At 40.3% G+C, this 26,543-nt stretch overlaps 1 protein-coding gene across 4 annotated transcripts in view; it reads left to right on the top strand.

Moving 5' to 3' along the window:
• NTRK3 (neurotrophic receptor tyrosine kinase 3) overlaps positions 1-26,543 on the top strand; it is a 1,749,208-nt gene that overhangs the window by 1,439,742 nt on the left and 282,923 nt on the right. The window contains exon 13 of one of the 4 annotated variants that reach the window (XM_078683170.1): positions 18,981-20,534. The exons of the other annotated variants lie outside the window; for them this stretch is intronic. Within the exon in view, the coding sequence (XP_078539296.1) occupies positions 18,981-19,099 (119 nt within the window). The 3' untranslated portion in view covers positions 19,100-20,534. Of the gene's footprint in view, positions 1-18,980; positions 20,535-26,543 lie in introns of those variants that run through there. 4 annotated transcript variants of the gene reach the window in all.

Below are 26,543 nucleotides of genomic sequence, written 5' to 3'. Positions count from 1 at the left end.
CTGGCACACCATGTGCACTTTACTAGGGACTTCTTGGTGATACAAATATGCCAATCATGTATATCCAATCACAATAACAATTTACTCAGGGAGCACTTACACTCTGACACTGATCTGTAGTGGCAGAGTGTCCAAAGCCTCTAAACCAGCAAAAACGAAATCCAGCACAGCATCAAAAATACAGGAGGTAGAGGCAAAAAGATAGGGGGAACCACACCAAGGATGCCAGGTCTAACATAGATCATCCTGGAATCATGAAGGAATCTCCGCCAAGGAGAAAGCTGGAAGACTGAAGAGGAAGGACTGTCCTGCTGTGTGTTTGTGGGCTGACCTGCAATTGCTTTTCTGCCAAGGAGAGGGGAAGGACTTTGCTTTTGCTGTGTCCCCTTGCTTGAAGAGATCTACAAGGGCCTGAGGAGAGCTGGTCTCCTGTTAAGAAGTCCCAAGGAACAAAAGGACTTCACCCCCCAGCTTCCCCCCTGAACTCTGCTGTGAGAGTTCAGCCCTTCTTAGAGTGATTGATCCATTTGTGGGGCCTCTGGAAGTTGTTGCCTGCTGTGTCTTATTCCTGTCGCTGCGAGTATGGTCGCAGAGCCTGTCGTCACTGTGAGGAACCATCACAACGCTTGCTTGCATATCCCATCCCGTCGCTGTCAACACATTAAGGGGCCATAAGAGGAGAAGATCAACACTGCACCGCACATCGTCGCCGCACCGTAGATTGTCTCTGGCCCAAACATCGTCGCATCGTGCCTGTGTGAGACGCTTCCTACCGAACCTGCGCACCGGAAGCCATACAAGGTATCGCATCCCTCCCCATACAGACCGGATTCGTCACAACATGCCCGTTCCATGCAGTGGGGCAGTCACATCGCCTCCCCAGGGTCTCAGGAGTGACACATCACATGTTTTTTAACGGTGAAGCTTCCACTTGGAACTTTTGTCGCATCTACAGGTACTGTGGGCTAAAAGTGATGCAACTGTGGATTATTTTGACACAAACCCTAGAACTCTTTTATACTCATATTCTTGAACTGTGTATGCTGGATTTTTGCCATTTTGGTATTGTGTAGTTTAGATAAAGATACTTTATTTTTCTAAACTGTTGTGGATTCCATTTGTGGTGTTTTCACTGTGTTACTGTGAGTGTACATATACTTTACACATTGCCTTTTAAAAGCCTGTCCGCTCATACCAAGCTACTAAGGGTGAGCAGGGGTTATCCAAAGAGTGTATCCCCCTTACCCTGACTAGAAGCAAGGGTCCCTATTTGGACATTGGTACCTACCTCTGCCAACTAGAGACCCCCAGATCCAACAGTCCTGGTTTTTGGGACAAAGCTCAGGTCATCCTGGAAAGCAGAATTGAAACCTATGCTTTTCTTTCCACCGGCTCATCTAAACTAATTCAAGTAAGTTATCTGCTTCTTTCAGGCATGCAGGAGGAGGTTGGCTATATGTTTCCAGCAGAGGGGAGATAGAGTGGGGAGGAGGCAAGGGGACTTAGGTTGACAGTTCAGTCATAGGTAATGTGAGGTAACTGTAGCCATGTCTGGCCCGTTTTTGTGTTTGTGAGTGCGCATGCAATAATGCGGCACACATAGAAGAAAAAAGGCTTTAGTCCTATGTTTATCTCTGGTTTGTCGCTGTTTTCCTTTCCAACATCTGGTCACCCAGCCTAGATATGAAATGCAAAGTATAATCAGCAATTTTTACTGTCTAAAGTCAATTAAATCACACAGCATGCATGTGTGGCTGGCACAGGTAAGAGAGGTGGGGCAGTGGAGTGGAAAGTCGACAGACAACGGGATAGGTAAAAAAACACTTACCTTGCGTTCTCCACATTGCGGACACTGCAATGCGGCCAGTGCAAGGTAAGGGGTGTCATTTAATGTTTGTATTTCATTTTACCTATCCCGTCTTCTGTCGACTTTCCGACCGACATTGTAATCGGCCACTCAGTTTTCCTACTCATGACGTGCACATTGTAGCTGACAATCTGTGATTCAAAGTTTTCAGGATGTTTTCTGATCCTGATTCTGTTTCAGACTGACAATCATTATTCGGTGCGCATCATAGAAGGGATTCACATAGCCATAACATCTGCCACTGGACCACTTTTCTGCACTCTCTCCTTGACTTCCCAATTGTGGTAGTGGCAGAATTTTTTTTAGGTCTTTAATTTCGACTGTTAAGTGCTTGTGTTCACTCAACAAACCTTCCACCGCTTTTATAATCCAATTGGAGAGTCCCATGACGTGATATTGTGCTCATTCCTGCTCCTGCTGAGGGTAGATTTGTACGCTGTGCATGAAGGACTCCTTATGAAAGGATTCCCACTCCTGGAGAGGAATGAAAGTGGGATGTTTAGATCTAACATGTCTGGCTCTTCATGTCTTTGACGCTACAATCTCTGCATACAAACCCATACAGCACGAAACACTACATAATATGAAACCACAGGCAATCAAAGGCAACCCGAGAAAAAAAAATGCATAATAGCAGGCAGCAAAAAAGATGAACTATAAGGAGCCCACGAAGTGAGATTAGATATAGATATCTTCAAGCAAGTGATGAAAGAACCTTTGCCTGAGGGGTCGGTTTGAAAATAGTTTAATTTAAGAGGAAGTGTCGTAATTTTGTAAATATATATAATTTATTGCCTTGTTTTCAAGGGGTTTTGCGCTGGGGTACATTAATTGTGTTCATGCACAGTTGAAAATATGATATATCATTAAAGTTATATCTAGAATGTGATGTGTCTTAGCAACAGGTATGGACTGTCCCTTGTTATGTAAAAGAAAAAAATATTGTCGTTAAAAAGTGAAGTAACAGAACGTCACATATTCAAATACGTTTTCGTCATCAGTGACTTTATGGAGATTGATCAGTATTGACTCCTGAAGTTAACATTAGTATCGGTTAGCTGTACAATTTCCCTTGGAGACACGTGTAACAGTTTTGACTATCTCATTATGTGGATGATGTCATTACATACATCGTACTTGGAATTTTACTAGTGTAGAGCAGATTTAATTAAGTCTATAATTTCACTCACTAGAGAATACTGACAGTTAAGGGTCGTTTAAAAAAAAATTGGCATATATTAACACTATCCTAGCCACAATACCACCGACTTACTAACCACATTTAAAGTCTCATAACATTATAGGTCCCCATTGTTTTAGGCCATGTAGCAAGCGGGTCTAACTTAAAATCAGATTTGAGGCTAACCACTGACTATCGAATTTAAACGAATCCTATAGAAAAATATCTAATGGAGGTACACTGAAAATTGGGCATGAATCCAGCGAGCCTGGACAAACCATGGATATTCCATCCATATTGTAAAGCCAGCTGTAGCATTAAGTTTCAAGAAGAAAATACTTTTTGTCTTGTATACTAAGAGACTCTGACTATGTTTATATATGTTTCAAATTAAAATAGATTTTTCTTGTAAAATGTCTTACATTGTTTGTTGGCCATTGTAGGAAGGTGCCTCTTTTTGCATGGCCACCCCCATTTATGTGCACTGATGCTGCTATTTGGATCTGGTCACTCGGACTGTGCTAACTATCAATTACTCAATCAATCATTTGTAAAGCACACTACATACCCGCGAGGGTATCAAGGCGCTGGGGGTGGGGTCGCTACTGATCGAACAACCAGGTCTTGAGTATCCTCCTGAAGGTCATCAGGTCTTGGGTCTGTCGTAGGCTCAGTGAGAGGGTGTTCCAGGTCTTGGTGGCGAGGTGGGCGAAGGATCTCCCACCGGTGGTTGTTCTTCTGATGCGTGCTACGGTGGCGAGTGAGAGGTCGGTGGAGCATATCTGGCAGTTGGAGATGTAGAAGGAGAGCCGTCTGTTGAGGTAGGCTGGGCCGGTCTTGTGGATTGCTTTGTGTGCGTGGGTGAGGAGCGTGAAGGTTATCCCCTTGTTGACGGGGAGCCAATGCAGGTTTCTCAGGTGGGGGGTGATGTGGCCATGTCGTGGTATGTCGAGGATCAGTTGTGCCGAGGCGTTTTGGATGCGTTGTAGTTGTTTGATGAGCTTGGTCTGGGCTCCCGCGTAGAGGGCGTTTCTGTAGTCGAGTCTGCTGCTGACGAGGGCCTGGGTGACTATCATTCTTGTATATGTCTTGATCGATCTGTAGATCTTGCGGGGCATGCGGAGGGTGTTGAAGCAGGAGGAGGAGATGGCATTGACTTGCTTGGTCATTGAAAGCGTTGAGTCAAAGGATGATTCCCAGGTTGTGTGCGTGGTCGGTGGGTGTCTGGGCCGCCCCCAGTGCCGTCGGCCACCAGGAGTTGTCCAAGGCTGAAGGGTTGGAGCCGTGGATGAGGACCTCCGTCTTGTCCGAGTTCAGCTTCAGACGGCTGGTCTTCATCCAGTGGGCGACGGCCTTCATTCCTTCGTGGAGGTTGGCTTTGGGAGTGATGGGGTCCTTGGTGAGGGAGAGGATCAGCTGAGTGTCGTCGGCGTAGGAGATTATGTTGAGGTTGTGCTGTTGGGCAATGTGTGTGAGCAGGGCCATGTAAATGTTGAACAGCATCAGGCTGAGGGAGGATCCCTGGGGTACGGATGATCTTGGAGGCTTTGGAACAGAATGGGGGAGGCGGATGCTCTGGGTTCTGCTGGAGAGGAAGGAAGTGGTCCAATCCAGAGCCTTGCTCGGATCCCTGCGGCTTGGAGGCTTGTGCGTAGTGTGCGGTGGCAGACAATGTCGAAGACGGCAGAGAGGTCTAGAAGGATGAGTGCTGCAGTCTCGCCGTTGTCCAGCAGGGTCCTGATGTCGTCATTGGCAGCGATGAGGGCAGTCTCGGTGCTGTGGTTGCTGCTGAACCCTGACTGGGAAGGGTCCAGGATTCTGCGTTCTTAAAAGTATCGGGTTAGCTATCTGTTGATGGTTTTCTCGAATACCTTGGCCGGGAAGGGGAGCAGAGAGATGGGCCGGAAGTTCTTGAGGTCTCTTGGGTCTGCCTTATGTTTTTTGAGTAGAGCGTAGATCTCTGCCTGTTTCCAGATCCCTGGGAATGTCGCGCTCTCGAGGAAGAGGTTGATGACGTTGCACAGGTCGGGTGCGATGGTGTTCTGACACCTAAAATATGTCAAGATTGGTTATACTCCTAATTGGCAAATTTAACTTGCCTGTAAGTCACAGCACCATCTTCTACAGTGGCACTGTAAACATGACTTCTGGCCTCCCATTGCAGCCTGACCGTGGCAGTTTAAAAACTGCAACCCAACCTGTCAAAGTAAACCCTGTTGACATCACTAAAAATTATCTTTAAATATTAATAGGTCACTTCTAAGAAGTCCTTATAGCCCATAGAGCAGGGAGCATATAAATCAAAAGTATTGCATCAGGAAGTTATTTAACAAGTTCCTACTGTGACTTGCTCCTAAAATTGATTTGAATAAAGGCTGGCTGTTCCATAGAGAAACGATAGGATGTGCTGTTAAATTTAATAATGCTTCATTAGGCTAGGAAGCAGGTAGAAAATTAATTCTTGGACTCTGGGAACTTGTGCTACGGCTGGTTTATGTACACATACTCCCATAGAGAGTACACGTCCCAATTTTCACAGCGGTGTCAGGCGATGGAGGAGGCAATCAAGAGAAAGTGTTGGGTGCAGGTAACAGGACACCAGGTATCATTAAATTTGAGTGAGGAATACTAAAGACATACCAAGGATGGTGGGGTTGGATGTCATGCAAAAGATACTTTGAAATATCTGGCCAGAAGAGGCATTGTTAATGCTGAAGATGATGTGGGAAGGCGATTGAGTACCAGGTAGCTTTTTTTGATAAAGTGGGAGTGGAAGATGGAAAGTGAGTATTAGGTTTTGTTGGAACTTCTTGAGTATTGATATTTTTGCATGTACATTCAGAATTTGGCAGAGGGGCTCAGGTGGATGCAACCATGACCTTTATGTTTCCCCCAGGACCTCAGTACACCTGCGCTGATGATAAGGGAAGGGGAAGAGATTTTTGCATGATATGACATAAATAACATAACATTGTAACTGGATAACATTGAATAAGGGGAATGCTTTCACTTTAGACTTCTGAGTGACATCCAAAATAATACGACCTCTGGCTTCATTATCTATTTGATGCTACTCAGAACGACTTAGTGAATAACACCTCCATTATTCTGCTACATTCCTATTACTCTATAACTATATGTGTCAACTAAGGTACAGAAACAAAACAATTTTGTTGTACAACAAAAGTAGAAGTTGATTTTTTGACAGAAAGCAAATAATTTACAATGAAGTAATGTGCGTGGGCGGAAAGAAAGATGTTATTTTACCAGAAAGATACCTGCTGAACTGAGACCTTTAACTCCGTATTTTATAACACAGTAGTCTTAGAGAAACACTTTATGTAAAGATGTATTAAGGGTGTAGACGTGGCAACAGTGGTCATGCTGGCGGCACTTCATGGGACATGAGTGTCACTTTTCTAATTTTGGAAGAAATGGAAGCCTCTTCTTTCAAGCACTTCATAAAAGTCTCTATAGTCAGTGTATCCCTGATTCACGTTGATTGCGTCAAAAAAAGTAATCACGCCTTAAAATAGCATACACTTGCTATAACCACTCATGCAAATATGTAGACATCATTATATATGTTGAAACATAATGTAGTTTAACTTTGATAACTATTTTTATTTTCTCTAGATCTGCAAATTGATTGTAGCACAGGGGCTACCCATTTGTGTAACCTAACACTTGACCAACATAGGCCTTGATTATGTGTACTGTATTAAAATCCGATATCCATGCAAATTTCTAGTTGCATGGCTATTGGAATTTTTTGTCGGTTAGTCAAATCCTACAGTCACCTGGAATTGACTGGGTGAGAAAAGCTTGGTAAATAGCTGTTTATGCAGATTGTGATGTTGCAAACACCGAAATATGCATGTTATTCCCAGTTTTTACTGGAAACTTATAATTGGTGCTGTTTGCCGCATCTGATAAATAATGATTCGCAGGGTGTCCTCCATTATTGGTATGTTATTTATCTCAGCAGGGTGGTAATAAATAACATACCAGTTACAAAGGACTAGTAATCGAGTGAATACATGTCAATTCACAAATACCAGGGGCAGCAGCATTGAAAGCCCGCACATTGTTCATTCAACACACTGTTGACCTCTTATACTATTATTGGCCTCCAAACAACTAAGTATTTGCAACTGAGGCCTTACAGGTCAGAAACTACAGTAAGGAAACATAATTCCTATTTTTTTTTACTCCCTGTTCATGTCACTGCTTTCAATACCTCTAAATCCAGGGTTAGCAAGGGCACTTTCAGGGGTGCCAAAGAGTAGTGGTGGCAGCAGTTACCTTAGACTGTGGCATAGGAAGGGGGGTGCAGTGGATGCGGGCCACCCTGGGTGTCATCACTGAGGGAGTGACAAAATGGCAAAAATATGTGTTTTAAACACATATTTTTTCTATTTTGTCAAGCCGGCGGTGATAAGAACTTTTCCACACCAGGTACCACCTGACCTTGCTATCCCACTGACCTTAGACGCTTCCGCTTGACGTGCATGATCACTGATGTAATTTCATTGGAACGTGTCTGACGCAAGCTCTACCTTATCATGCTTCATTTGATTAGACTACTGCTCATTGAAGAATTTTGCCAATTGCCACTTCACTCTTTCATTTTACAACTGTGCACATTTGAAAAGCCTCTAGCATTGCAATACCTTTGTGCACGCATTGAGGCATTCACATGCACTTTTGGAGCTGGCAGCATGAGTGACAGAGTGTTCATCACAGACACAGGTAAACTGAGGAATACAAATGTAACTCAGATTTAATTCTATTTCACATTTCATGTAAGCCAATGTATCGAGACTGGAGCAGCAGTAGCTCCTCCACTATGACGAAGAAGCTTCACCCCCCCTCAAAACTGCAGGAAAGGAAAAATAAAACGGCACTCGTTTTATTTTTCCTTTCCAGCTGAGTCTTGGGGGCGGGGCTTGGCAGTGACAGGAACTGAGGGGAGTGGTTGTGCACTCCCATCACTGCGCATGAAGGTTTGGCTGGCCATCTCATGCCACCAAACCGTCATGTGCAGTGAAAGCTCATCCCAATTCAGCAACACAGCTGGGTTGGACAGAGCAGGGACAGTCTCACAGTCTGTCATGTAGCGCAAATTGAGGGCGCTTAGGCCAATCCTGAAGCTGCTCTCTTTGCAAGAGCATCTCCAGGATTGGCCGCATATTATTCTCGGAACCTGTGCCTTTTTGAAGAGTTGAAGAATAGTGTGACGAGGAGACTGGCAGTAAGTTTTTTTTATTTGTGATTTTTTTCATTCCCCGTGACCCCTAATACCCCTCTTCCTTCCCACCAGCACAGCCCCTCCCCTTGATCCCCCCATTTACAAGCCGCTCCTGGGCTGGAGAGCTTCTTTGCATAATGCAATATCTCATATAATACATTGGACTAGGAAATTATGTAATATGCATCCTGTTTTAAATCAGGGGATTGGTGGTGACATTAGCATTAACACCTCAATAATTGAAATGAATAACGTGCCTACCATGAAACGTTATGTATACACATTAACATTGTGCATATGTGCCTTTAAAACGGAAATTTTCCTAGAAATGTATTCTACTTAGAGATGGAATAACTTTAGGCTGAATACTGCTCAGGCCCATTCACATATAATCCTGTAATCCTGATTTTCATTGCACACTCATGTCCCTATCTTCGTTTTCTACTCTTTCTTATACTTTTAACCATTCAAACATAACAATGCAATCATTGGCATTCAAATGTTGCTTTAGCTTGCGCATGAAAATACCGATTAATATCCATCTGCTCAAGTCAACTCTGCCAATTTTTAAATGTTATTCAAAATCACATTCTGTCAGCAATACTTATAAGTGATTTAGTTTTTGCTATTATTAGTCAGGTTTAATTGATTTATTTTCTTTTGGCTTTGTTATATAACAAATTATGGACAAGACTTTATCTTTTAGTCAAAAGAAGAGCAGCAAACGAAGATGCTCCAATGCTCTGGTAAAGGGGAGAAAGGAGCGCGGAGACACATTTTTTGTATACCTAATATAAATTAGAGAATGCTTTTTTAATAACTATCTCAAAATACGAGTTGTATTAGTCGAAGGATTTGTGGATTTTTGGGTTCCAAGTAAAACCAAATTTCAGCAACCGTCAAGATGGTTACGAGTGTCAATAGTGCCATCCGCTATCACCTAAACTGAATATTAGAAGCATCTGTTATTTACAACACACTGAAATAAATATATGTTCTTATCCCGCATTCAAACACCGCGCATACCATCACAACGCATTTGTAACAACGCAAGTGCTGTTACAACGCGTTATCATCACAATGCATACTTTTACATCACATATGCCTTTACCACGCATACCACTACAACGCAAAGGCATGCATGGTAAAGGCATATACTTTGTAAAAGTGTTTAAGGTAAGTATGTGAATATATACATATATTATTATATATTTATATATTAATATATATATATTACTTTTAAATACCCCCTTAAATCCTTAAATTACCCTCTGTACCCCAATAACTATACACCCCCAAAATTCTAAAATTACCCTTACCACCCCAATACCCATACCCCCTAAACCGTCAATTTACCCTGGGCACCCCAAAACCCCAAAACCCAAACCCACCCTGCACTCTAAAAATACCCCTGCACCCCAAAACCCAAACCCACCCTCAACCCTAAAATGACCATGGGCAACCCAAAAAACAAACCCACCCTTAACCTTAAAAATACACCTGCACGCCAAAACCCAAACCCATCCGGAACCCTAAAATTATCCTGGGCATTCCAAAGCCCAAACAAACCCTGAACCCTAAAAAATACCCCTACAACCCAAACAAATCCTAAAACTATGATCCGCTACCTGGATCTTCATAAACGGCTCGTCGTACACATCCGTGCTACAACCAACACCACAGACTCCCGCAGGCTTTACTGAGGACGCACCCGTCCCCAGTACCCCTAGCTGCCACGCTCCGTCCAGCAGGGAGCTGTTATCTGTACCTTTACCCATATCATCCTCTACAACTTCGCAGTCGGGTTGGAATTATTACTGTTACTACGATCCACCTTTCTACACAACAACCATACAGCCCTGAAGAGTCACGTCGTACACACGGTGTGACGAAACACGTGTCGGCTGGTTCATGTCAAATATACTGATCAAGATTGCTACATGAATCTTACCTTCACGCAAATATGGACTTTGACCTTTTTTTAGTTCTTTTCTCATGGACATTGTTATAATTGTTGAGTTCTAACATCAGAACCTATTACTCTGCAACGTGTGCACAGGATTTGTACAAACCCTAAAACTTTCCTGGGCACCCCAAAACCCAAACTCACCCTAAACCCTAAAAATATCACTGCACCCCAAAACCCAAACAAACCCTAATCCCTAAAATTATCCTTGGCACCCCAAAACCCAAGCAAACCCTTAACACTAAAACTACCCATGCACCCCAAATCCCAAACCCACCTTGAACCCTAAAATTACCCTGGGCACCCCAAAACCTGAACCCACCCAGAACCCTAAAAATACCCTTGCACCCCAAAAACAAACCCACACTGGACCCTAAAAATACCCTGGGCACCCCAAAACCCCAACAAACCCTGAACCCTAAAATTACCCTTGGACCCCAAAACCCAATCCCACACTGAACCCTGAAATTACCCTGTGCAACCCAAAAAAACAAAGCCACCCTTAACCCTAAAAATACCCTTGCACCCCAAAACCCAAACACACCATGAACCCTAACATTACCCTGGGCACCCCAAAACCCAAACCCACCTTGAACCCTAAAAATACCCTTGCACCCCAAAACCCAAACACACCATGAAACCTAAAATAACCCTGGGCACCCCAAAACCCAAACCCACCCTGAACCCTTAAACTACCCTGTGCACCCCAAAACCCCAACCCACCTTGAATCCTAAAATGACCCTGGACTCCCCCAAACCCACTCTGCACCCTAAAATTACTCTAGGCACCTTGAAAAACAAACCCACCCTTAACCCTAAAAATACCCTTGCACCCCAAAACCCAAACCCACTCTGCACCCTAAAATTACCCTTGGCATCCCAAACCCCAAAGAAACCCAGAACCCTAAAATTACCTTAGGCACCCCAAAAACCAAACCACCCTCAACCCTAAATATACCCTTGCACCCAAAAACGCAAACCCACCCTGAATCCTAAAATTAACCTGGGCACCACAAAACCCCAACCCACCCTGCACCCTAAAATTACCCTTGGCACCCCAAAACCCAAACAAACCCAGAACCCTAAAATTACCCTGTGCACCCCAAAACCCGACGCCACCCTCAACCCTAAAAATACCCCTAAAACCTATACCCCTACACCCAAAACCCAAACCCACCCTAAACCCTATACTTACCTTATACTTACATGTGAAATACATATGCCTTTACCATTCATGTCTTTACACGAAACGCGTTGCAAAGGCATGCACTGTAAATGCATGTGCATTGTAATGCTATGCGTTGTAATGGCATTCAGGAGTAATGGCAGATGCGTTGTGTTGGAATGCAGGGTAATGGTATTTAGACCTACACAAAGACAAATGTGACGGTAGCATGTAATTTGCACAAAATTATATATCTCCACCCTTGGGGAAGATTTACAAGCCCCTTGCACCACTTTTGAGTCACTTTTCCCATGTTAAAAGTGACGCAAAAGTGGCGTAAGGGTCTTGTAAATCTGCCCCCTGTTTAATTTGAACTACTGAGGCAGAAAATGATTTGCCCAGAAGTGCTCACATTTGAGGGCAGTGGTGTGCACCTACACTCTATACTCGATTTGATCACTGACACATTACTAAAACGAAAAATATCGTGATACATCAATATCGTCCACAAAAATATTGTTTTTCAATACATAGAATGGTAAATACAAATATCATTTCACTCTAATATCGAAAAAATGAGTACAATAATATTGTTTTTGAATGTCTATATTGTTAAAAACAGTACATAGTACATATTTTAACATCTAATATTAATGTAATTTAAATATGTTTAAATCCTATTTAAATACATATAAATATATATATATATACATATATATATATATATATATATATATATATATATATATATATATATATATATATATATATATATATATATATATATATTTAAATATTAGTTGTCAGTAATTTGAATATCATAAAATTCATGATTTTATATTTTTCCAAGTTTATTTTTATTTTTATTTTACCTACAAGAAGAGATTCTGAATACAAAATTTCTTTGCAATTCATTTTTTGTGAAAATTTGCATTGATTTCAATGTGTAAATCAGCTTGTGTACAAGCCATATGTCTTCTATGTTCATACAATGGAGGAGTAAGCTCTTCCGCATTTTGTCCTTTTTTATGTTTATGTAATTATCTTTAAAGGTGATTGGGTATAAAAAGGTATTCAGATTTGGCTGTGACGAAGCTTGGGATCGGGTGAAACGCGTTGCGGTAAATAAATCTTTCGGCTTGATATCAGACTGTGGAGTGCGAGTTTACCTTGGATTTATGTATTTCCTGAGACTTTTTGTACATATAGATATATATATATATATTGGGAGAATATTTAAAAAAATACAATTGACTCAGATTAGTTGCTACTTTTATAAAGAAGCAGTCAAACGCTTTCCTGCATGTGCTGACAAAAATCCAGCCTTGCTAGACAAATTTAGGTAGTTGAGCATTTCAGAGAACAATACACCTATCTATAAATTCTTTGGAACGTGACAGAATTACTATTGTTTGCCTCCTTTAAGAGGGAATGATACACTCATATTTCATAGATTGTTTAAGCTGATCTTGGTCTGGAGAGTTGAAGGTATGATATTTTTATGTTTAAAATATTTTAAACATGTTCCAGTGAAATTGACAATCAGATTGCAAAACAAAATTATCTTTAATAGTTCTGGACAGCCTGCACGTATCTATTTTTTACTAGGTCTGCTACACAATGCTCTGAGTAGAGGAGTACCATGGTCTCCTGAGGATGAATGAAAGAATGTAGTTCTGATTTGTAGTACTATGTACCGTTCTGGCTGGTTTGCAAATTACAACAATTACAACAATTTTCAAAGAAATTACTCATTCATCTGAAATGCAACACTGACGCAATCAGCACAGTATTACTTTTGGGATCAGAGACCACACAGCATTTTATCTAATGAACAACTTTAAAAAAGCTTTCTTGGGTTTCTCTAAAAAAAAAAGAAATAAAAACATTTTGAGATCACACCCGCCCCTTTGCATTCTTTGCATACCAATCACTTTAGAATGAGGGTCATGTGCTTCATTAGCAGAGAGACAGTTCTGAGATGGACCTTGTTTTCCAGTCTGTGCAACATTGTTGTTGGTTTTTATGTGTAGGTGGTATACAATCAAAAACTATCCCAATGACACTGGGACTTTGCTTCAGCCCCGTTTTCGACATTGCCCTTGTAGGTGATTGAATGTTTTTTAGAGACATAGGATAGACATGTGATATTTGATCATTCATTGACACAATTCAATTAATGCACTGACATGTACCTACTTTTAGCTTAAACAATTAACAATGTACAGAATTTGCAAAACGAAACAGTATACAAATGAAGCATCCTAGAAAATGAAACCATGTTGGAAATGCCTGGCATTCCTTACTTTAACTCTCTGTCTGGCAGAGGATCAATTTATGTAACTGAATACCATTCAGATACAATTGTTGGGTTATGGCCTTTCATTCATATAAAAAAAAAATCAGCCCATTGCCCAATCTCAGCTTGAAACCCACCTTCCGAATGTAGTCATTGGAATGCAGATTTAAAAGTTCTCATTCGGTCTTTTTATATGGAAGTGTTGTCTGCTGATTTCATGCACCACCTTCATTCACCTAACATTTCATAACACCCCTTTTTCTGATCCAATGGCGGACGGGAGAAACATCTTCAAGGGTCCCACAAGTGTTTAGTGAGTTTTATAAATAATAACACTTTTTTTGCTGGTTGTCAGGTGCATCAGTCTGATACGTGAGTAACGTCACATAGAAAATAACATGTGACTACCTATTCACCAGTAAAGGCACATGGGAGGGGCAAACAGACAGATAGCTTGCAATGTCCATGGCCAGTATGAGTAAACCAGGCATGTGATGGATTTAAAAGCAGGCTTAGCATTTAACTTGCTTGTCATCAGTCCAGCCATACTCAGGGAAGGATGTCTGACATCGGATTGACTGTACCCTTGTCCAGCCTGACAGCTTTTGTCAAAAAAGACCAATGGTGCATAAGCTAAAATGTCCACAGAATATACAAGGGAGAGATAGTAGACTAACTGACAGTTGATGTTGTTGTTAACTTGTCACAATTACAATGAACTTCATATTGTTGTGTCTCTCCATACCATAACTCTGAGCGTTTGTCTTTGTTTCTGTGCGTGCATGTGTGGGTTTCTTCCTGAGTGCTACTCAATCTTGGACTCTACAGTGTAACATTATGCATAGCCTAACCCGGGAAGCTTTCTACAGATCACAGATTTACTGTGCTGTGTCTCCATCCCCAGACAACCACTTTCACCCATAGACTTGCAATTATGCAAATGGTTTCTGTTTTACAATCTTTCTCCTCTCATTATTAACCAGAAATCTCCCCCTACTATGCGACCTCACCTCTACCTTCCAAATGCATCCTCCTCTACTTCTAGTCCTACTAAATGGATAAACCCTCTCTCACTGTTGCAACCCCCTCCTTTGTACCCCTCCTTGGCCTCATATCATCCCTGAGATATTTACAACCTTTGGGCCACACAGTCAAAAGGCTCAAAATGCTAAGAACAGTTCAGGATCAAGGCGTTTTCTCGTAATAGACAAAAGCTTTCCTAATAGTATCAACACAGTTCACATGAAAGAGACTAAAATGGAATGGCAGCCATATAAAGTCAACAATAGCTCAATTCATAATGTTTGTACTCATAAAGAAAAGCTATACTATTTAAAATATAATGGGGCAGATTTATGAAGGCCTTGCGCTGCCGGTGCGTCACTTTTTCCCATGTTAAAAATGACGCACCGGCGGCGCAAGGCCTTCATAAATCTGCCCCAATAGGTCCACAAACTAAAATCATCAGAAAACAATAAGAATTTACACAATGAGTTAAACTTCTAAAAAATATTACGGGATGACTCAAACGTTTGACCAGAATAAACAAAAATCCAATGTAGGTAAATGGAGATATGTATTTTTAACAATTAAATAAAGAATTGTGTATTATAGAGCCAAAAAGCTTAGAGCACCGCTCGCAGCAATTTGGTTGTGCTGGATCAGGACAAAGTCAAAGTTTCAGGCTGACCATGACCTTCGGACTTAGTGTTTTTCTTGGAGCTGTTCTGAAGACAAGGAGGCCTCGGGTTCTTTGGATCTGAAGTTCAATTCGACAATGGGGGCCTGATACAGCGAGATGCCTCAGTGAGCCACTGGAAAACTTTGTCATTGACAGCGAGGAGTTCTGTAGCTTTCAGCAGGACATACTGGTGTGGCCAGACTGATTCATGAGTCAATGATGCCATCTTGTCTCTCGATATCGAGCCGGTTTGTTCCTTCAGCTTTCCTGGAAAACTTTGCAGAAAGTTTCCAAACTTGAAAATCGTGTTGGATTTTAATTCCTGTGGGGGACAATAGGTGTCCACTAACTCAGGCCAAGGGTTCAGAGACTCTGTATTGGGCCTCGTGGGCTAGAAGTCAATTTCCCACAATTCACCTGCATAGTCCAATTGCAACTGATCCGCTGGGGTGATCCTTTCTTTGGTTCGGCAAGTTGCTTCGTCCAGCTTTGTTGTACCTATTACTGATCAGTGAGTCCACTCCGTTTCTTTTGCGTCAGGCACATCCCTTTCTTTTTGGAACCTTGTGAATGCAGTGGATGCAATCTTTTTGAGTAAATGCCTTCTGGGGTGCAGTGCAAGGGCCCAGCAGGGTGGTTCTTCTTCTTCTTTTGTTCCAGGCAGTGTTCTGAGAAGCTCCTGCAGCTCGTCCATTTTTATATGCCATTCTGGGCTGGAAGGAGGTGGGGTAGGCACTTTAACAAATAGGGGATAAAAGTACCTTCCGCTGCTATGACTATGTTCTGCAAAGTGTAACATATGTTTAACCAAAATGCACTATTCTCCCACAATCAAAATCAAAATCAAAATGGAAAAGGTCCTTCCTTGGTGTGTGTCTGTGTAACCAAACTCAAAGTGCTGTTCACTACTGACTAGACTCCCTTTCCAGCACTCTCCTAATCTAATTAGTGGGGACCCCATGTGGCTGGGCATTAAGGAAGTAAGGGCTGGGCTGGGTCCTGTGACATCTGTTCTCCTGCCTTTGAAGTCCAGCCGATCTCCCTAGCCCTCTTCCTCTCGCTGGCTACTCTAGGAAGCAAATCTCTTCCCACCAAATGGCTGTATTGTTGCAGGGTCAAATGATATCCTCTTTGGTTCAATCGATCACTCAATTTCCATACAACCCATATCACCAAAGCATAAAGGTAAAACTGAAAAACACATAAAAAATAAGCGAGAATATTTCCACTATTAAAAAAAGGGGACACTTTTATTCAGCCAGTATATACTATATGTACCTTCTAAATACATCACATTGTGCATTAAAAATTATTTTGATATGTGCATTTAGAATTTTAAAACACCAAATTGCTTGATCCTAAACCATAAGCATATAACCTCGCAATAAATACAGTATACCTAAACCAATACAACTTCATAAAAAAAACAACACAGTGGGAGAACAAATCAGATATATCATGTCATTAAATCAGCATTAGTCTGTGTCTGATCATTTGTTTCCTGTGAAACTTCAGTGTCGCTTGACTCACAAATGTCCCAGAGATCTAGCATCCTAAGGAATAGCAGAGCATCAACGCATCCCGGTGGGCATTAAATTATCACAGCCACCTTCTTCAGGAAAGAGATTTATCCCAGCAACTCAATTAATGTCTAAAACAACTTCAGGGAGGCCTCGCTGTAAATAATGAAACCTGCCAAGTAGGATTGAACTCACACAAGTATGTGAATTTTTAGTTGCAAAAGGACATATTTTAAACATCCACTGGATGTTAGTTACGATGATAGGTTGATAAAAAGCTCCAATATCTGTATCTTAAGGTAGGGTAAATGATGACAAAAAAATGGGATTACGCTGTTCCTCAGGGTCAGGGAATACAGAGTACGGAAGGACTGGAACCAACTAAGCACAGAGTGGGGTCAGTGTTGGGAATCCATATGTTGGATTGGAATGCCCTCACACACCCCTGCAGTTGTCATGCTTCATCATATGGGCTGCTCCTCGTTGGGTCAGCGGTGCAATGATGATTCCCTCAAATAAATATACAGCCAGGGAACATGTTCCGGCAAAGAAAAGAAGGTTTCTCCTATAGGGTGTGTTGCTCCTACCTCACCCTCAGATCACTTGTTATCTTATGAATCTAGAGCTCTCCAGGGAAAAATCCTCTGTGTTCTGTATTATTGCAGCCCCAGGCTTCTTCACACCTACTCAGGGAGAAGTTTGTCTCTGGCTGTCGAAGGCAGACTAATAAGAAGAGGCTGATATATGACTGTTTTAGGAAAAATTGGTATAGTAAGTTCTAAAACTACTTTCTTCCACTAATCATAATAAATCCAACATCAGGAAGTTTTTGAGTTTAATATGACAATTAATTTGATACTTTGAATGGTATTGCTAGCTAGCTCCAATACAAATATAACTTTATTAAATAGAATAAAGGCTTCCCTATGTCTGCCTATAGGGCTAGCAACATTACAATAGGGAAACACAAAGTTGGCTGTTTTTCCCTACCAGGGCACTTAAAACATCTTTCATATTGAACCTGCTTTTTATATCAATGCACCCTGCAATTGTGGCACCTAGTGCAGACCTTAGCAGCCACGCCTAAATAATAAAAAGGACGTTTTTATTTCAATGCCAAATTTGGGCATGGCTTTAAAATGGCTCTAGACACCACATTAGTGTACACTTAAGTGCATTAGGTCCACTGGAATCTCTAAAGGTATGCCCTATCTTATACGAGGGACTTACAGGTAGGTTGTCTTTGCCAATCAGAATTAAAACAATTACCATTACCTTTATTCCACAAAGCACTTGCAGTGGGCCTGGTTAGCAGAGCCCAGGGCACTTACAGAGTCAGTAACCACCAGCATCAGTCAAAATTATTGAGGGTAATCAGGGAAAAATGGCTAACTTTCCTACACTGATCATTTAATTTAACAATCTATTTTAGTTTAGTCTTTCCCCAAAACTTTGGTATTCTTAAACCAATAAGTAAAGTTTTGGTAGTTTTTTCATTACTGTTTAAAATGTATAGATGGCACACATCGCAACATTATAACTAAATTCATGCGCAGAATATGTACATCAGGAGAGAAGAGACTGAACAAGAGTCTGGAACAAAGCATGCTACGGTGGGCAAAAGTGTGTTTAGGGATAATTTTTGAATTAGGATAGGAGCTAGAGAAATATTGTGTAACTTGTATTGGAAGCGTGATCCCAGAACAGCAATGTCAGGATGTCTGCTCTGACATATATCAAATCTTCAGTATTGGGAAGGCCTCAGAGAAGAAATAGAAGATCAGAATCTAATTTTTGTGTTAGAAACTGAACTATTTGTGCTTGCTTAAGAAACGGACAACCATCTGTAATTATTTCAAACTTTATTTTCAAACAGTGCTACATAAAGAGGCTTCATTTTCAAATTTGTGTATAATATATAAATTGTACAGTTTGTTTTTTATTTAACTTTGCCCCTTTCATGCTTGATTATTTACTTATTTTCCTTTTATTTTATCGATTTTTGTGTTTTTATTCTTTCCTTTATTTTGCCTTTGTTCTTTTTTTCTTAGGTTTCAGAGAAATTATGTTGAACACAATAAGCCTCCCTGGACATCCCAGACCTCTTAATCAAGGCATTTATGTTCAGGATGTCGGTGTTTATTTCAGCAAAGGACGCCACGTCTTTTAAACTCCTAAAGTTCCCTTGTTTTGGTATCAAGTGTAGGCTGTGCCAACAAAAAGGAGGGGGAAAAACTCGGTCTTTTGGATCAAAGTTTCTTTCATGGAACTGAACTCCCCCCCTCGACTGTATACAGTACTTTTAAACTACAGAAACATTTTCTGTCACAAGATAACAGGGTGGTTCTCTCTTCAGTTGCCCCACGCTCTATAATTGTTCAGAGGATGAACAAGAACAGCAGCAGCAAAACCAGCAGCAGCAGCAACAGCAAAAGAAGGAGAAAACAACACTATGAGGAGCAATCTTGACAATGAAAGATAGTTGTACTTGTTTAAAGACATCTTAGTCGTATTTTCACTGTTTTGGAATCTGTGTTTGAGTTTTCTTTGTGAATCTGTGACTTCACATCACCCTTTTAATGGTGTCATCACCTGTTACCATGTCAACCTAGCGTGACGTCATAAAGCAGGGACAATGGGTCTTGGAGGTCGATAGCGAAATGATTACTGGTAAGATTGAGCTGAAAAAAAAAGGTTTTGTACATAGAAAAGTACAGGACTGTGGATGATACATAATATGCCACTTTTTTTAAAAGCAAGATTTGTGGTTATTTTTAAAATGTAATGGCTCACAATAATTTTTGTGATACTTATCTTGAAATAATGAGAGGTGCCAAATGATGGGGTGGGGATTTCGATGCTTTTAATACTTAGCAGAGGTCAGGGAAATCACCTAAGATATATTAAACATCCTTCTGCCTGCCATTAAAATGATGTTGTTCTTATGAGATTATTGAGTCAAATCCTATGAATACAAACAATATGGTGTGGTTGCACAGTGACACTCTCCATAATTCAACAACTAAAGAGGGGAAGAAGTGATTTGTAGTTGACTTCTGCCACTTTTTTAGTTTATTTTTTAGTAAAATTCAATCTATTACTCATCAATTTGATAAAGACGTCCAAACTGATTTAAACCAGAGGAGAATTTTGTAATAAGCACATTATTGAGTTTTCATGTTCTATCTACTCACAATTAGTTCATCTGAAACGTCTTTGTTTAGATCAATAATGTTCTAGACACATCTGATTGGTGTAGTTGTTAGGTGATGTCTTTAGAAGACGAGCAATTATGCCAAATATGAAGGGGGTATTTCTCACACTTTGTTAAAGATAAAGCAAGTAGGGAGTTTGGTTTAAAAAGTCAGATTTTGTGAAGCCATATGTGGTTGCTAAATGTTGCTGGCCACAATTATTGAGCATTGCAGGCTGTTTTTATATTGTAAATCATTACCTCATGTTCAATCTTTCTTTTCTTAAACATTTATGTCACTCCTTTCTTGCCATGACTATGGTTGCATATTGTAAAGATAGGATTTTCCATTATCACAGAGACTGTGGGGGTGTTCAGTATATATAGTTTCTTAATAAACACTTTATTTTCTAACAAAGCTAATGTATTGGTGTCCATTCATTTGGATTTTATAAACATTACAATTCACAATTAACTCATTAGTTGATTGATGGTGTGTTTATCCATACAATATGAGCACAGAGAGAAAAGTAATTTCATGAAACACTAGAATAAGTCCTCTCTTCCTCAACATGCAATTTCTGTTTTAACTAAATGATGCTTATATTTCCTTGAAACTATTAGGAAATGATAACCAAAGTTAAGCTAAATCTTTTCTTTCCTCTGCTTCTTTACTATTATTTAAACGCCAGCCCAGATGCAGTTGGTATCACAAATAGAATAAACAAATGCATATTTTATAAATGTGTTTTATAAAGTCTGATATACTTAAGATCATAAAATGAATTACTAAAAGAATGACCTATAACTATAACATCTAACAAAATGTACCACTTCGCCCTGTCATCATTTGAGGAAATTGAATCAAATGTCCAGTTTCTGATTCACAAAAAATTGTGGTGGGCAAATAGAAGAAGCAAATAAAGTTGTGTTATACTAAAACACGAATTTACATTTATAAGTAGATTTATGCACACATGAAATCAATCATACCAATACGGTGTGCTTGTACACATGTGTAAATTTCACATGGGCATGTAGATATTCCAGTCTCCTGCAAAAGTTTGTGAACTCTCGAAAACATGTGAGTCACAGTGAATCAGAGATTTCAGATTCAGAGATTTGCTCTTGTTCAGGGAAGAGTTTTTTCAGAGTAGAGAGGGGAGGGGATACTAACAGAATTGATAAATCTATTGGAGAAGAGTTTTCTTCATGTGAAATTGTTTTCATCAGGAAAACAAAAGAAAAATGTTGAAAATTGGTAAAGCACTGATACATTATATTTTTGGGTTTGAAATGTACCTCTGTTACTGATCCAAATTTTCAAATGTTTGCATATGTAAGCACTCCACTCACAACATATAGGATTTTTTGTATGAACTAGAATGACGATGGTGGTTTCTACTAATGTAGGGACAAAATCAAGACCCACGGTAATTACTTTTTTTGTGAACCAAGAAGCTATTGAATAAGAGTACAGGCAGTGGTTTTAGAATTTCATCTGCCAAAATTGCTGCAAACTTCAGCAAAAAGATTTCTTATGTTTGTGTATGTCCTCATAACCCTTTCAAGACAATTACACATTTATGTAAAATTAACCTTTGGAATGTGTGCCATTTCTTAAACATGATCTGTAAGACGATGAACATATTAAGCAACCGAGCACACGTTGAACAAAGAGTTAGCAAACTGCAGCAGTGGAAGGCACCCCCTGCTTTTTTGTTGGAGGTAAGGAATATATGACAGTAGGTGATGGCAACCTGCACAGCTTTGTTAGTGGTTGTAGCAGGCGAATGTGTTTCGGTGAGTGTTAGGAGATGATGTCCCAGGCAGTCTGAAGTCCCATAGCATGCCGAAAAGTCTTTTTGCAGAGTGACTCTGAATATTTAATGATAGCAAGCAATTGTAAACTAAGAGATCAAATGATAGGGAAGAATGCATTCAGGTAGCAGTACCTGGCACCAACAAACTTGGGATCCAAGTAAGATTAAAAATGTGTGCGGATAAATGGGTTCAAATCATTTCTATGGTAAAATCTTTTGTCTGGTCATTTGACTCCAGGCAGTAGAAATGGTCTAAATGTGCACGCATATATTTGACTAAAGTTATCATGCGTTCATGGTCCATGTTTTTGCATGCAATGCCAGACACTAGTGTGGAGTGAAATCATCATGTAAATGATGACATCCTGTTGCTAAAGAATCTGCAAATGTCATGCAAACCACATGCAGGAAGCATGTATATGGAGCAGCGGGTGCCCATGCCAAATCATTGCCAGACCAGTGCATTCTTGCAGGGCATATCAGAGGGGCCATCGGAAACATTAATGTGGTATCCGGTAGGCAGATGCAAGCATGTGTATACATTTTATAGGTTGGTGTGAAAATGCAGTACTTTGCATCAACACATATCCTGCTAAAGGTTTGACAAAGCTGTTTTTAGATCTTATTAATAGGGAATGCAATTTTGAGGTTTCTTTGTAGCGTTTGATAGGAAACTCAACCCATTCCATACTGGGTATATGACAAACTGAGTTGCTGGTTGAAGGGAGCTTGACCTCTGTTCAAGCCACAGCTACAGTTCCCGTGAGGGTGAACCAAAATATTCACTTAATTAACCTGTACTTAACCCCCTGATACCTTGGCACAAAAGTAGTGCAGCTTAATTTAGAGGCAATATGTAAACTATTTAAGCAGCACAAAACAGTAATAAATTGAAAAACACAACATAAAAAAAATCCCACATGAACTTAAAAAAAAATAGTACCTTTTGATAAATTATTTGACACCAAAATCACGAAAATCCCATCAGTAGAACAGCAGTTCTGGATTTAAAAAGTGTTACGTAACATCTAGCACCTAAATGATCAAAGCTCCACCCGCGGACAAATAGTGACAGGAAACCAGGTCAAATTGGAAAAATATGGTTTACTGCAATGGCTTGTGGGTTGGGTTCAAAGAGTGGATTGAGCCTGGTCAGCTCTTACCTGCGGACTTGAAAGAAAGTTTGAAGAAAATATTCTGAGGATGTAAAGTTAGGGGTCAAGGCAGCAGATTCTATCTGAGGCGGGAATGTCGTCATCGAGGAGACTCTGGATGAAGTTGCGGTGAAGATTTCTACATTCGTGCTTCATCACTTTTTTGCAAGTAGAAAATCTTAGGTGGAAAAAAGCTAGAGGCTGAACTTGACAAGAATTACAGAAGGCCGGATACCTCTTTGGTGAAGGACCGGTGAACAGGATTTACTGCTGCAGAGACGAAAGTAGCAGGAGCTGCACACAGTCAGGCTAACTGGTGATGCCAAGCAGGTTGGTTCCAGTCTTCCCTTAGTTCTCAGAGCATTATTTAAATCTTTGGTTATCTGGGCACCTTTATCACCATCACCAATTGACCAGGACTTGGGAGGGTACGACAAAGGGGGTTAGGGCTTATTCGAGCTGGGTCCTGGTGCAGGTTCAAGATGGAGGGAGCCATTTCTGTCCCTGAGGTTCTGAACGGGAAGCCAGCAAACTAGACTTTAGAGTATCTCTGGGTGCAGATGATGAAGCATGGCTCAAGCAGCAAGGCAGGTCTCTCTGGGTTCAAGTAGGCTTCAGACAGCAAATTGGTCGTTCCAGGTGCAGAAAAGCAGTCTTGTGGAGCACACAGCAGCAGGCAGACCTCTCATAGCCCTTCTACAAGTCTGGAATGTGATCTGAACACTGGGTCTGAGGGTGCCCGTTTTATACATGGTGCCTTCTTTGAAATAGGACAAGTTCTATAGAATTCCCTTTAGTATGTGAAGTTTCCTGACTCCTCTGCCCTGGCACCAAGCTGGCTGCATGACCAATGCATGGATGAAAATGCCTTGGTGTGAAGGCACAGCACAACCATTAAGTTGCAAGTGGGTCTGTGTCCAGCTCCGCACGCCCCTCTTGCCAGTTGATGGCCCATGCAGGCATACCTAATCCCTTTATTTTATGGCTGCCTGAGAGGAATAAACCAAGTCCAACTACAAACTACAACCAGTCATTGTTCCAGGATAGGGTGCGGGCACCAAATACTTTAGGGCACAAACTGCCAGCTTTCTGATAGTTTTCTGACACTAAGAAGTTAGGTCCTTAACCATGAAGTCAGCTGGACCATCAATTAAATGTGTACAAAAAAATTGCCAACTTCACCTTACTTGACACCTCCCAATTGAGGAAAACAAACCAGTATTACTATATGGTCTGTTTGGTATATATACTTAATACCTTTTTGCTTTTTATTTCATTATATTCAGAAAAGTTTAAATACAAAAAAGACACTTAAATACATTCAACAATTCCAACATAAATTTTCAAAGCAAGTTACATTCCACATTGCATATATAAACACCACATAAATTACATTACATATATAAACACCATATTCATTTGGATCAACAATTAGACTCACATAAATGATATCTACCTTAACAAAGGACAAAGTGAACATTTAGAGACACGTTTCGAACCCATTCCTGTCACTTTATGGGTTCTCATCAGGGCTCTGTCTCTTTTATTTATCTACAGGATATATGTAAAAAAGAAAAAATGAAACTCTATTTTCGTATTTGAATAGAATTCTTGTCAATCACCTCTCTACCATTCGCGAAATAACGAAACCAGTACCTGAATCGTTGCTGGTCGTATGTTCTAGTATTCACTTTCTAGATCGTGTGTTTCTTTATCTATAATGTAAAGTATCATTATCAGGATTTTTATTTTCTTTGAGAGCTCGGGAGTTCGTATGCAAAAGCATTGCTACACAGCCTACCTCTCTAAATGTTCACTTTGTCCTTTGTTTAGTTAGATATCATTTATGTGAGTCTAATTGTTGATCCAAATGAATATGGTGTTTATATATGTAATGTAATTTATGTGCTGTTTATATATGCAATGTGGAATGTAATTTGCTTTGAAAATTTATGTTGGAATTGTTGAATGTATTTAAGTGTCTTTTTTGTACCTAAACTTTTCTGAATATAATGAAATAAAAAGCAAAAAGGTATTAAGTAAATATACCAAACAGACCATATAGTAATACAGGTTTGTTTTCCTCAATTGGTAGGTGTCAAGTAAGGTGAAGTTGGCAATTTTTTTGTACACAGCTTTCTGATAGTGGCATTTTCAAAATTGTAACTTAAAATCTGACTTTACCATTAAAGAGGTCTTTTTAATCACATGTTCTTAGACCTCAAACATTAAATGCTCACATGTTCCCAATCTGAGGTTAGCACTTATGAAATGTAATAAGGCAACCCAATGTTATCCTATGGGAGAGGCAGGCCTCACAGTAGTAAAACTCAAATGTAAGTGATTTTCTACCTGTACATGTAAAATGTAAGAGTACATGCCCCATCTTTTAATTGCAATGCACCCTGCCTTATGGGTTACCTAGGACCTATCTTTGAGGTGACATATACAATAAAAGGGGAGCTTAAGGCTTGGCAGAAGGTTATATTGTCAAGTTGAATTGGCAGTTTAACAAAACAGTCAGGCCTGGAGCATGTTTTAAGGGACTGCATCAGTTTCTGGCACAATAAGTGCTGTGGGCCCATTAGTGTGAGAAAGCAAAAGACACACAATTGATTGACGGAATTCAGAATAAATCAAAACATTCACTCCAAGTCAAGAGATCTGGGTTAAATCCATCATTCTTTTGCTCACCATGCCACCCCAGTTTAGACAAAATAGAGGGCCCATTAGTAGCATTTAATTCACAGGGCCTGAGTATAGGATATGCCACACTACAAGGGACCTACGAGTAATATAAATATGCCAAACAGTAAGCCAATGTTACCATGTCTAAGGAAGAGAGTGCCAGCATTTTATAACTGGTTAGCAGTGGTAAAGTGCACAGAGTCCTAAGAACAACAAAAATGAATCCAAGGAAAATAGGAGATGTGAAAGGCAAAATGTTTGGGGGTGCCCCTGCAGAGACAGCTAAGTTCAACAGTGCATATTAATGTAGGTCTAAACAGGAATACCAATCAATAGTCATTTGAAGATATGCCCAGCCAGAACCAGTCTACATTTTACATAACTAATGGTATATCATATTTACAAAACAATCCATCACCTGCCACCTTATCTGCATATATCTTATTTTAGCCTATTCCAGCAAAACAAAGTATTTAAACTCAGCTGCATCAGCAGTTACAAACAATGCTCAATGTCAAATGTAGTGCAGCTCAAGTTGCATTTGAAAAAGTTTCATCAACACTTCTCACCTGTTGATAGCGGTATTAAGACAATAAAAACATGATAATCTACTACACACATCCCTAGGTAGCTTTCGCATCTCCATTGTATTCTAGGTTGTGATACATTAGTTGCAGATCTATGAAACATCCAAGAACAGATTGCGATTTATTTTTCATGAAAATTAATTCAATCAAATTTCTTGTCAAATGTAAT

The sequence above is a fragment of the Lissotriton helveticus genome, chromosome 3_1 (genome assembly GCF_964261635.1).
Source record: "Lissotriton helveticus chromosome 3_1, aLisHel1.1, whole genome shotgun sequence".
In the NCBI taxonomy this organism is placed as follows: Eukaryota; Metazoa; Chordata; class Amphibia; order Caudata; family Salamandridae; genus Lissotriton; species Lissotriton helveticus.
The sequence above is the reverse complement of the archived record's forward strand: the minus strand, read 5'-3'. Positions and strand labels throughout refer to the sequence as shown.